This window comes from Fistularia commersonii, chromosome 15, assembly GCF_037954325.1.
Source record: "Fistularia commersonii isolate RoL2024-O1a breed Wild chromosome 15, RoL_Fcom_v1.0, whole genome shotgun sequence".
Classification (NCBI taxonomy): Eukaryota; Metazoa; Chordata; class Actinopteri; order Syngnathiformes; family Fistulariidae; genus Fistularia; species Fistularia commersonii.
In genome coordinates, this window is record NC_141298.1 from 16,262,286 (window position 1) to 16,273,960 (window position 11,675).

The 11,675-nt window shown below is 41.6% G+C and overlaps 1 protein-coding gene across 1 annotated transcript in view; it reads left to right on the forward strand.

The window, feature by feature from the left end:
* esama (endothelial cell adhesion molecule a) overlaps positions 1–10,537 on the forward strand; it is a 64,923-nt gene extending 54,386 nt beyond the window's left edge. Inside the window, exons 2-7 of the mRNA XM_086160192.1 lie at positions 4,391–4,542; positions 5,283–5,484; positions 5,564–5,719; positions 6,279–6,401; positions 6,473–6,605; positions 7,879–10,537. Coding sequence (XP_086016318.1) covers positions 4,391–4,542; positions 5,283–5,484; positions 5,564–5,719; positions 6,279–6,401; positions 6,473–6,605; positions 7,879–8,419 — 1,307 coding nt within the window. The 3' untranslated portion in view covers positions 8,420–10,537. The remainder of the gene's footprint in view (positions 1–4,390; positions 4,543–5,282; positions 5,485–5,563; positions 5,720–6,278; positions 6,402–6,472; positions 6,606–7,878) is intronic.
* Positions 10,538–11,675: the final 1,138 nt, after the last annotated feature.

Below are 11,675 nucleotides of genomic sequence, written 5' to 3' on the forward strand. Positions count from 1 at the left end.
AGCTGCACCGTCGGTGTCAAACACTCATCCCTCTTGCTCTTGACTCAGATCTGAGCTCGGATCCCAAAGCAAAAAATGCACTTAGCGGCGGCTCGTATCTTGAAAAACGCTCGTAAGTCAAGGTTGCACTGAATACCATAACGTGCATGTCGTGTAATAGCTGCATACTGAGGGATATTACGGATCTTGTTGATAAAGTCAGAATTTCACAGTCATTTCATTGGTCTGATGTGTTGAGATCCCCCCCCCAAAAACAAAATCCCCAAAAAAACATATGTTAGCCGCATCGTTTAAGCCGCAGTTTTCAAAACGTGTGAAAAAAGTAGCGGCTTATAGTCCGGAAATGACAGTATGTAGCACGCGGTAGTTGTATGTGCTCCAGGTACAAACTGTGTTTTCGCTGTCGGGTTTCCACGGCGACGGGGGGGGGAAACTGATTCCGGCACCGTCTGACCCCGCAGATCATTTTACACGCCGCTTTTGTTGCGCTTCTATTTCACCTGTGCCGAGAGCTACCGGTGGGTCATTGGCAACTGGATTTATCCGGAAAAACCAGAGGAAAACCTGCGCTGTTCAGAGACATTTTGCTGAATGTGGGGAAAATTACAAGTCTAAGATGTATAGGAGCTGACGGAGAGTCGGTGCGTAGAGGGACTCAGATGGACGGTTAGCTTTTTAATCAATTCCATTAAATATGAAGGTGTTTGCAGAAGAGTCCGAGCTTTTAATCCACGTGTCAAACTCACGGCCCGCGGGCCAAATGTGGCCCTCCAGGTCACTTCCTGTGGCCCGCAAAAACGTCTTAAAAGGTCTGATTGTCTTAAAATAAATAATTCAAACGCGTGCATTGACCTTAAACTGCATTTCTCACAATTCAAGCCGATCATGTTACCCGCTATTAGATCGCAGTGTATCCACATCAATGCCATTTTCAACAATTTGAATAGAGAAGTACAAATAATCCCTGTCAGGAATGTCAAGGAAGAGAAAAGTTGATGCAGATGGAAGGCTGTTTTTAAGAAAAATGGGAAGGTGAATAAATGTTTGTGCTTCAAGAAGAAAAAGCGATATGTCTTTTGTTTTATGACAAATGTTGGTTGTCAAAGAGTACAATCTATGTTTGCATTTTGACACCAAACACGGAGCTAAGTATGCTAAAGTTAGCCTTCCAGGAAAACAACAAATTGTTCAAGAATTAAAAGCCAAAGTATATTTTGGATTTGAATAATTATAGTTATTTCACACTTAGTTACGTTTATTTTCCCTTACGTTTGGTTGCATTTATACTTTTACAGTTACATGTGAGGGCAACCATTATGCTTATTGTCAGCTTATTGTTAATTTCTCCGCATCTGCTGGATGGACATACAGAGGAATCGAGAAAACATTTCTCACAATCGCAATTTCAGCGTTCGACGTGAAGAGAGACTCCGATCAGGTGGAAGGTCAGGCAGAGGACACGTCAATCAATTATAACTCTAATAATAAAGCAAAGCGCTCAGTTGGGAAAGAAATATCGAAATCGGCGCGTAGAGAAATGCAGTCCCTCTAGCAGTCCTGCTGATAAACCTTTTTCCATTATCGCCCCCGAAATTCTTTTTCTCTTCACAACACAGGTGAAAAGAACAGGACTCCTCTAAAAAAAAAAAAAAAAAAACACTTTCCCGGTGACCTTAATGCAGCGCTTGGCATCTTCGCTGGTCGGTGGCCGGAGTCGAAAGGCTGCAAGCCTGAGGCAACCATTTGAAAAAGGGGGGACTTCAGAAACCACAAGTCATGTACCATGACATTGGCAGAGCAGGTTGCTTCTTTGTAGTGTCTAGCAGGTGCAGGGGGGGGGGGGGGGGGGAGTTGAAGTCCATCATTTTTTTCGGGACTCTTCCTGCGCTTGCATCACTTCCTGTGCACCTGAACAACAGTTCATTTAAAAACACTATTTTTTCGTCCCGGGGATGAGTGTTAATACGGTATGCGCGGCGCGCCGGTTTGCAGAAATCTTTAAAAAAATCCCTATTTTGGAGCGCTGCGGTGCATGAAGTGTGCGAGTGGATGTCATTAGCAAGATTTCCATCTTTCAGTCCTCACATGAAGGTTTCCTGTCAATCACAGCGGCGAGCACGGGAAAACTCACAGAACCTCCCATAAATGTTTTAAAGACGTGCACACACCTGCCACACCGCTACATCGCACATTGTCTTTAAGGACACACACACACAGGCATGCGTGCACGGCAGCGATGACCATGTGAGCCTGATGAGAAAGGACTTCTTCACACATCTGTGCAACGCAGGACTCCTTCTAAAAGGCCTGTTTTTCGATGGGGGGGGGGTGGAGGACTGAGACAAAGAGAAATCCTGTCTGGAAGAGAGGTGGAAAGGTTAAGAGATGAGAGGAAGAAAGACCACGTGTGTGTGTGTGTGTGTGTGTGTGTTGCCTTCCTGCTATATTCCACTTCCTGTTTAAAATCCGGTTCATTCCTCTTCATCATGACCGTAAGGATGGATGATGAAGTGAAGAGAAATGTACATTTTCTATCGATTAACCATCTTCAGCTCTCTGCCGAAAGGGTTTCCGTGACCCGGATTTGAATTTGCAGCACAGAAAACTCTGTGTGATTTCCTTGACATCTGACACATGAATAATTTTGAGGTGAAAGTAATGCATGAGCTGATTTATGAGATGTAAACAAGCATTTGAGAGGTACCTTTGTGGACGGGGGCTCAGTGCTCGCTCTCTGCTGCCCCCCTCTGGCCACACCTGCACATTACACCTTACTCAGGAGTCTGGCATTTAAGATAAGATAAGATAATACTTTATTGATCCCCATAGGGGGAATTCGTTTGTCAGAGCAGTGCAACAATTAACAATATCAATAAATATGAATTGAAGAGACAGGTGATAACAATAACAGCAAGGATAAAAACAGATAACAAAATGACAACAACAATAAAGATAAATATAGATCACCAAAATGACAACAGCAAGGTTAAAAATAGATAAGAGAATGACAACAACAATAAGGATAAAAATAGATTACCAAAATGACAACAACAAGGTTAAAAATAGACAACAGAATGACAACAACAACAATAAGGACAATAATAAATAGCCCAAGATTACAATGAGGATTATAATAAATAACCAAAATGACAACAAGAAGGATAAAATATAGATGACGGAATGACAACAACAACAATAAGGATAAAAACAGATAACCAAAATGACAACAGGGATAAAAATAGATAACGGAATGACAACAACTACAATTGGGATAATAATAAATAACCACAATGACAACAACAAGAAAATAACAACAAGGATAAAAATAGATAACAGAATGACGACAATAAGGATAAAAATAGATCACCAAAACGACAACAACAAGGTTAAAAATAGATATCAGAATGACAACAACAACAATAAGGATAAAAATTAAAAAAAAATACCAACAACAAGATTATTAATAGATAACAGAATGACATCAACAACAATAAGGACAATAGTAAATAACCAAAACACATATCTCTGGTAAGCATCTGAAGAAGAGCCGATGTTTGCTCGTCATGCGAGAATAAGGTTTTTTGTAAAATAAATTACCTTTCCCTTTTTCTTTTTGGGCCACTTTTGGTGTGCATTTTTTTTTTCACCCGCCCCAAACAGCACATTGTCATTTCATTTTCCTTGCAATACTGTTTGTGCATTTATACAGCAGGAATGTCAAACTCATTTTGGTGCAGGGGCCACATTTGGCCTTATTTGATGTCAAGGGGGTCGGACCAGTAAAATCATTAACCTAGAAGTAACACTAAGTCCAAATTTTTCCTTTTTTTTAGTGTAAAGGAGGTAAATTATAAGAATCTTAGTATGGAATGAAGTGTTCCTCTAAAAAATACATAATGAATTGATATTAAAAATGAATATTAAAAAAGAATTGATGAAATTATAAAAATATTGTTAATATGAGTTCGAGAAAAGAAAATCTTGTCACTGTGGGAAAATTTGCCTCTAGAATTTATCAGAAAGTTGATTGGTAACATGTATAATTTACAAGGTTATTCTGGTTATCAAAGCAATCTTTTTAATTTTGCCCGTGTTTTTAAAAATATAATTTTTGTGAAATAATAAAAGAAAAGATCGTGATAACAATGTCACTCGATGTTTTTTCATCAAAAAACTTTTTTTTTTTTTTTTTTCAAATTTCAAATTTGCCTGTTATTTTTTTTAAACCCACTGTATAAAACCTCCAGATGCATGTGAGAAAAAAAAAAAACACGCGTGCCGCCCTGCAACACGTCATATGAATATACTTGAAATTGTGATTATCCATAGTTTTCAAACCATAACTTAATACGAGGACGTACGATGAACACTATCCTTTCTCCTCTACCAGGGGTTTTGGCGCAGCTGCAGATGCCTCAGACCAGCATCGACGTGATCAAGGGTCAGATGGTGATTCTGAGGGCCTTTTACAGCTGGGACACCAGCGCCGATCTGAACACCCACACCATCATATGGAACTTTTTCTCCAACAAAAGCCAACTGGTGAGTGAGACATTTTGTCACGGCGTCCGTTTCCCAGCAGTCGATGATTTCACATGGCCATCTGCGACTGTAAAATACTGGATTACATTTATGAAGGATGTCTGCATGTTCTTATACAGTTAATCTGATTCCTTTGTGAGATTAGAAATAATCCAAGAAAAAAAGGGCTTAAAGCTTGTACCTATGTAGTTCGTACGAGGTAAATCCTTTTTTTTTTTTTTTTTTTTTTTTTTTTTTAAATGTCAGATTACTGAAATCACAGCAGCGGGAAAAAAAAACACATTAAATGAAGACGAGGATGCTTCTCGCACCGCAGCGTAGAGATCTAGAGTTCTGCCGTCGTGTCCCTTTATCACGGGAAAACCTCCGAAAAGAACAAAAGAAATGTTCAGTCGGTGTCCAGGAAATTACCGGATAAATCCGGAGAAACGTTCGAACGTTTTCACGGTCCGAACCATCTCTGAGGAAGACGTGGCGGCGTTCTTATCGGCCCTCTGAACTCCGCCGTAATAATCCAGAAGACAAATTACTCTCTTAAATGATTCATTTCACCACGGCTCTTCTCTTTTCAGTCATTTGGTGGACTATTTTTCCAATCTGCTCTCAATGCTTAATGCTCTGATTATTTCATGAACGTATTAAACATTCAGAACTTGACCCGCTTCGGCAACCGAACCTTTTGTCGGGGAGGAAAAAAAAAAAAGGCTCATTAAAAGTGCGTCGGTTGCTCTCCTGCTCAGATAATCTCCTACACCAAGGGCTCCATCGGCGTCGGCAGCTCTCAGTTTCAAGGCCGCACCGGCTTCCTCAGCAACATGCCGTCGCGCGACGTGACGCTGTACGTCAACAACACCCAGGAGTCCGACTCGGGACGCTACCTCTGTCAGGTCATCATCCCGGGAGACTCCGGCTTCACGGCCGAGCTCAGCCTGGATGTGAAGGGTAGGGAGAAAACCTCGGTCGCTACGAAAACGACGAATTCCATCTTGGCCGGTGTCTAATTCTGCGACTCCCCTCTCAGTCCCGCCCTCCGCCCCCAAGTGCTCTCTGTCGGGGAAGCCGGTGCTGAAAGGAAACGTGACCCTGACCTGCAAGTCCAGCAGCGGGAAGCCCGTTCCTCTGTACAAGTGGAACAAGACCAGCCCCACGTCCATGGTCTTCTTCTCCCCCATGCTCAGTGAGTAGAAAAACTTCCAGGCGTTTTTCTTATTCGAGACCCCCGGAGGTTTTGCATCCGCCTGGATGCCGGTACATGGCATGTGTGGAGAATCGCTTTTGAAACACCGAAAAAGCTTAGGTTAGAAGCGAGTCAGTCTTTCTTTTCTGCTTCACGCGCCGGCCTGCGCTTTGCAGACGCTTCATGTAAACAATGAAGGGATAGAACGTGCACCAAAAGACGCGGGAGGCCCAAAAAGAACTGCATAGAAATTCACACTGCTTGTGAATTTAAGCTGAAATTGGAAACAAAAACCTACAGAATAACAACGCTGTCATGCAACTCTAGCATTTTAATTCAAAACTATTCTCAATTTTGCTTGTTTCTTTAGCCATCTCTCCTTTTGCTCATCAGTTGTTTTTAGCCTACCTTAGCCTGTTAGCTTAGGTTAGCATAAAGAAGTGAGCGTTTTCTCATCCACCTCTTCCGCGTCAGGACGCATTTTTTGCATAACATAGCCACGAATGTTTTAGAGAAATCGATGCATCTGCGCGTGTTTTCATCTTCGCTGCTTTTCTAGATGAGAAAACCGGCGATCTGAGGCTGACAAACCTGACCAGCGGCATGTCGGGGAAGTACGTGTGCACAGCCAGCAACGCCGCCGGCTCAAATAGCTGCTTCATCAACCTAGAGGTCGTGACCTGTAAGTGCGACCGCGCCGCGTCGTCCCCTCGGGATTTGTGCGAGTCGCTCACACTGTGATTCCCTCGTCAGCCACAAACGCCGGGATGATAGCCGGCGCCACCATCGGCACGTTGGTGGGCTGCGCCTTGATCCTGCTCATCTGCGGCTTCTTCGTGATGAAGCGACAGCGAGACAACGAGGACGACATGGCCAACGAAATCAAGTGCGTATCCGAATTTGGAATTTGCAGCGACAGACGACGATGCGGCGGGTTCAAAAACAAAAAAAAGCTGAATACTCAGGCGAAGCAGACTTTAGTTTTGAGTTTAGTCGCCAAATACTCACCAGTTTGAACCGCGGCTTCTTTTAATCTCATCATCTGATTTAAACAACGCAAACATTTGCGGCGCCTTACAGGCTTTCATTTACGACATACTGATATTTAACGTGAAAAATACTTAAACTTATACAAATGAATAATAAAATGAATAATAATTTTTTTGTACTTTTGCAACGTGGGTCTTAGATTAACGCTATTTCAATGCTCTGTATATGTGAACGTATACAATATAGTTGACTTTGACTTATTTAAGGTTAGCCTTCTTATCTTTAAAAAGTAGAAATTACAATCCTCTCAAATTAACATTCACATCTCGGCCTGAGTTTTGACCTTATTTTTTTGGTTTGCTTTTAAGTCCAACTTTGGAGTCTGACGTCTTAAATATGGACTGTGAAGAACAATAATTCATTCAAAAAGTGTTTTTTTGTGTGTCGCACTGAAAGTGGAACTGACTCGAGAATCGAAAATCATGCTGTACTTTAAAATATATGTTATTTCATATAGGGATTTTTTTTTTTATTATTTTTTTTTGCTGCTATCATCCACAGTAATTTCTGGACTATAGAGCGCACCTGACTGTAAGCAGCATTCGGCGAAAAAATAACTAAATAAATATGTGTTCTTATATAAGCTGCAGGTGTCCAAGTTGTAAAAGGATATTGATACAGAAGCATGTTTTTTTAACTTTTAATCAAATACACATTGGTAACATCCACAAATATGTACTGGAAATGCTTTTTTTCTGAGCAGTGCCTGTATCACGGCTGATGAAAAAAATGAATGAAAAAATAACACAAGTCCATCCATTTTCTCTCCCTGCTTTGTCTTCACTGTCTGAATTGGACGGCCTCAGAATTTCGCGGTCATTCCATCGGTCCGACGTGACCAGGCTGGATGTTTTGGTGGCATGAAGCTCGTCGGCCCCCTAAAAATCCATAAATTATCTGCATCATTGTTTAATCCGCGGTGAGCTTATAGTCCGGAAATGACGGTATTTTTTTACTCTACTGTGTACAAACGTTGTCCATTTAAAATCTTTGCACTTCTTTTTCATCTCAAAATGTCGCACTTGCACGATGACAATAAGACTGTTGAGTCTAGATCATGTTTTGCATATTTAATTTCCCGCGAATGCTGATGTTGCCTCCGCCTGCAGGGAGGACGCCCAGGCTCCCAAGCGCGTGTCGTGGGCAAAGAGCGGCATGGGGTCGGACATCATCTCCAAGAACGGCACCCTGTCCTCCATCGCCTCCAGCCCGCAGCACCGAGAGCCGTCCCTGCACCAAAACAACCACCACCACCACCACCTGCAGCACTACCCCCAGCGCCCGCCCTCGGACACGACCTCCATCGTCACCGCCACGGGCAGCACGGCCGGCTACCGTCCTTCTCGCCATCACGGCGCCTCCACCCCGACCCACTACGGCTACAACAACAACAGCACCTTGCCCCACGGGCAGCCCGTCCCCTCCGAGGCCAGCGCCAACGGGGGTTCCGTCCCCAGACCGGAGCGCCACACCCCGTTACCCCAGGCCCAGGCCGTCCCTCAGACCTACAGCCAGCCCCAGCGGCCGGTGCAGGCCGCGCCGACGCCTCCGCCGCTGCCCTCGTCCGCCATCACCAGCTCCAACATCGTCCGTATGGGAGGGGTGCCCATCATGGTGCCGGCCCAGAACCAGGCCGGCTCTCTAGTCTAGCCTCGGGCCGCTCCGCCCGACAGAACTGTGGATGTCCATCCCTTTGATTTCTTCAAAAAAACAAATTTGATTTCTAAAAAGAACGCTTTAAATACTATGTAGCCAACACTTACATTAACGTCACACAAGACTGAGACTCTTTGCTTTCTACATGTTTTTGTATCCTCTATGAACCGTGCGTCGCATACAGTGGATAGATATCATTTTCGCACGTTTGTCCATTATTATCTTTAATACTTTATCAATGCATTTCCTATTTTTTTTTAATATATTTTAACTCATTTCGTCCAAAGTTTCTCTCCCCTCGACCGAAACGGAGATCCGACATCGTATCGGCTCTATCCGCAGATCACCTGTAAGATTTGAAGAGTAACCATCTGCAGCAGGCATATAGAAAGAGAGATAAGATCATTTTTATGTATAATCCTGTTTTTGGCTTGACGGGTGATTCAATTGAAAAATGCTCTTAGACTCCTTAAACACAGATTAGCTAAAGCTTCTTAGAAATCGAGCACTGTTCAGAATCGCAGTAATTGTGACTTCGCTAATGTGAGTCCAACCTTGAGTTGCAACTATTTCAAGCCGCCTGCATCGTCAAAAATGTAAATATGCTATTTATTTTCGGTAAAATGACAGGCATGGCAGACGATTGTGCCGCGATGAAGGTCAGTTGATGCGTTAGCCTGCAACACTGGATCCCAAACCAAAGACACGGCGGATGTACCGCTTTGCAACGTCTGCATCTCCTCGTTTTTTTTTTTTTTTTTCTTGTATTTTTCCTCCAGTTGAGGGACATATTCGATTCCCAGCTGTGGTTTTTCGGACTCCTCTGACGCAGGCTTGAGACTTTCTGCCAAAAGGAAATTCTGGACGAGGTTTAAGGTGCCTGATCAGTGATGATCCATCTCCTGGGGTGAGACACTGCTGATCCTCAAAGAATTAAGGTCAGCATAATCCCATATATATATATATATATATATATATATATATACATATAGATAGATAGCTATTTATGCAGGAAATAAATGGGAATTTTTATTTGCTTGTTCCCCGAAAGCTCAAGGTCTTATACCGATATCCTCGCTACGCTGGGGTTCTGTTGTTCCACAGAACGTGCACACTCCATCTGAGATCGGTGACGTAATTTGAAAATGAAAGCTTGCCACACTGCCAATCTTGATAGTGATGGAAACCGTCACAGCGCGTCCGTCATTTCAAGTTCATAATTCAGAGCTGGTGATATTCAGATTCCAACTTGCACATTAAAAAAAAAAAAAAAAAAAAAAAAGGGGGGGACAACAGTGAAATATTAATGTGGAAGTGACATATCCTGCATTTTATTACATTTCCAGTACTGGAAAATTATATTTAAGACTTTTGAGTTCCCTGTTAAAAGTGGGAACCCCATGAGATTATTATTATCCACAGAAAATATATAACTTATTATTTTAAGAATAAAAATTGTAAACGGCGTTTTGACTTTAACAACAATTCTAAAGCGTCACCGCCGTTTCACCCGTGAAATGTCTTTTCAGTCAGAATGTATTTAAACTGCTGAAGGCTTTATCGTATTCGTCAAAGGCCTTGTCTGGTCTCGTTCGTTCAAGTCACGTCAAGGGTGAATTTAAAAATATAAATATATGTAATTTGGATAGCGTTTTTTTTTTTTTTTTTTTTTTTTTTTTTAAGCGATGCGTCGAATGAGCATTTTCTGCTGTTTTGTCACCACACTAACTGGATGTTTGTTTTTCTTTATGAAACCGGATTTTCTAGCGACGGCCTCGTGTCAATTTTTATTTACATTCGAGAAACATGGAAAATGTGACTACAAATCATTATATTCAAAACAGCTGAAGTTGATTAACGCAGTGTTTGAGTTATAAGATGTTTAATGTATTCAAAACAGGTCTTTATTTTTATAAAGTCACGCAGAAGAGCACGGGTTCAACGTGTTTGCCGTCGTCCGTCACGCCGGCTGAACTAGATCAAACTGGCTGCTGAACCTGTTGATTTCTGCAGGGCCGCGGACATCGGCGTGCAGCGAGCACTTGTATCCTCCATATTTACGTTCATGGAAAATGCTTTGTATGATATTTTCAATTAAATGACAAACCAGGAGCAGCTTGTACCTGAGTGTGTGTTTCCACAGAGGGATCGAGTTTTAATGTGAAGAATCGTGTTTGTCCAGAGTTTGAATCCCTGCTCGAATCTCAGCCACTAGAGAGCAGCAAAGTGTCTCCATTAAGGAAATCCGCGGCTTCGTTTTATCCAAATGGGAACATCTATGGCTTCAGAAGCCTATTCTGAGAATCGAAAGGGTCGAGAAAAGTGTCGTAAAAGATAATCATCCAGAAAGAAAGGAAAGGTTTATGGATGGAGGAAAGGAAGACGGGATGTTGGATGGTGTGAGGGCTGGATGGAGGCAGCCGATAGGCTGTGGCAATTCGAGATTCCTCAAAATGTTTTTGCATCACGGATCAAATCTTCCAGATGTACGATAATACATTTGTTTCAAATTTTTGATTTCTAGCAATTTTTTTTCCAAATTTATGCAAAGCTTCTCACTGTTTTTAAGTCATTCATCACCAAGATATTCCACTAATTTGCAAATATATTGCAAATAAATTTAATGTATTAAATTAATATATTATTTAATATATTAATATATATTAAATATGTTGCAAATATATATATATATATGTATATATACATATATATACTGCTCAAAAAATAAAGGGAACACTTGAACAACACAATGTAACTCCAAGTCAATCACACTTGTGTGAAATCATAGTGTCCACTCAGGAAGCAACACAGATTCATTTTGACTTGTTTTAAGGACATTACATCAAAGTTGGATCAGCCTGGAGTTTGTTTTTACACTTTAATTTTGAGTGTGATTCCTAATCCAGACCTCCATGGGTTGATACAATTGATTTCCATCGATAATTTTTGTGTGATTTTGTTGTCAGCACATTCAACTGTGTAAAGAGCAAAGTATTTCATAAGAATATTTCATTCATTTAGATCTAGGATGTGTTTTTTTAAGTGTTCCCTTTATTTTTTTGAGCAGTGTATATATTTCTTATATATATAATATATAAGGAAGGGCAGAGGTTTTCTTTTTTTATTTTGTTTGTTTTTGGTCAAAGCTTTGCGACGACCCCGTGAAACCTATGCAAGAATACATTTCAAGCTGTTTCACACATTTCCAGAACATTAACCCCGACGACTCTTTTTTTGCTCCCGTCGCCTG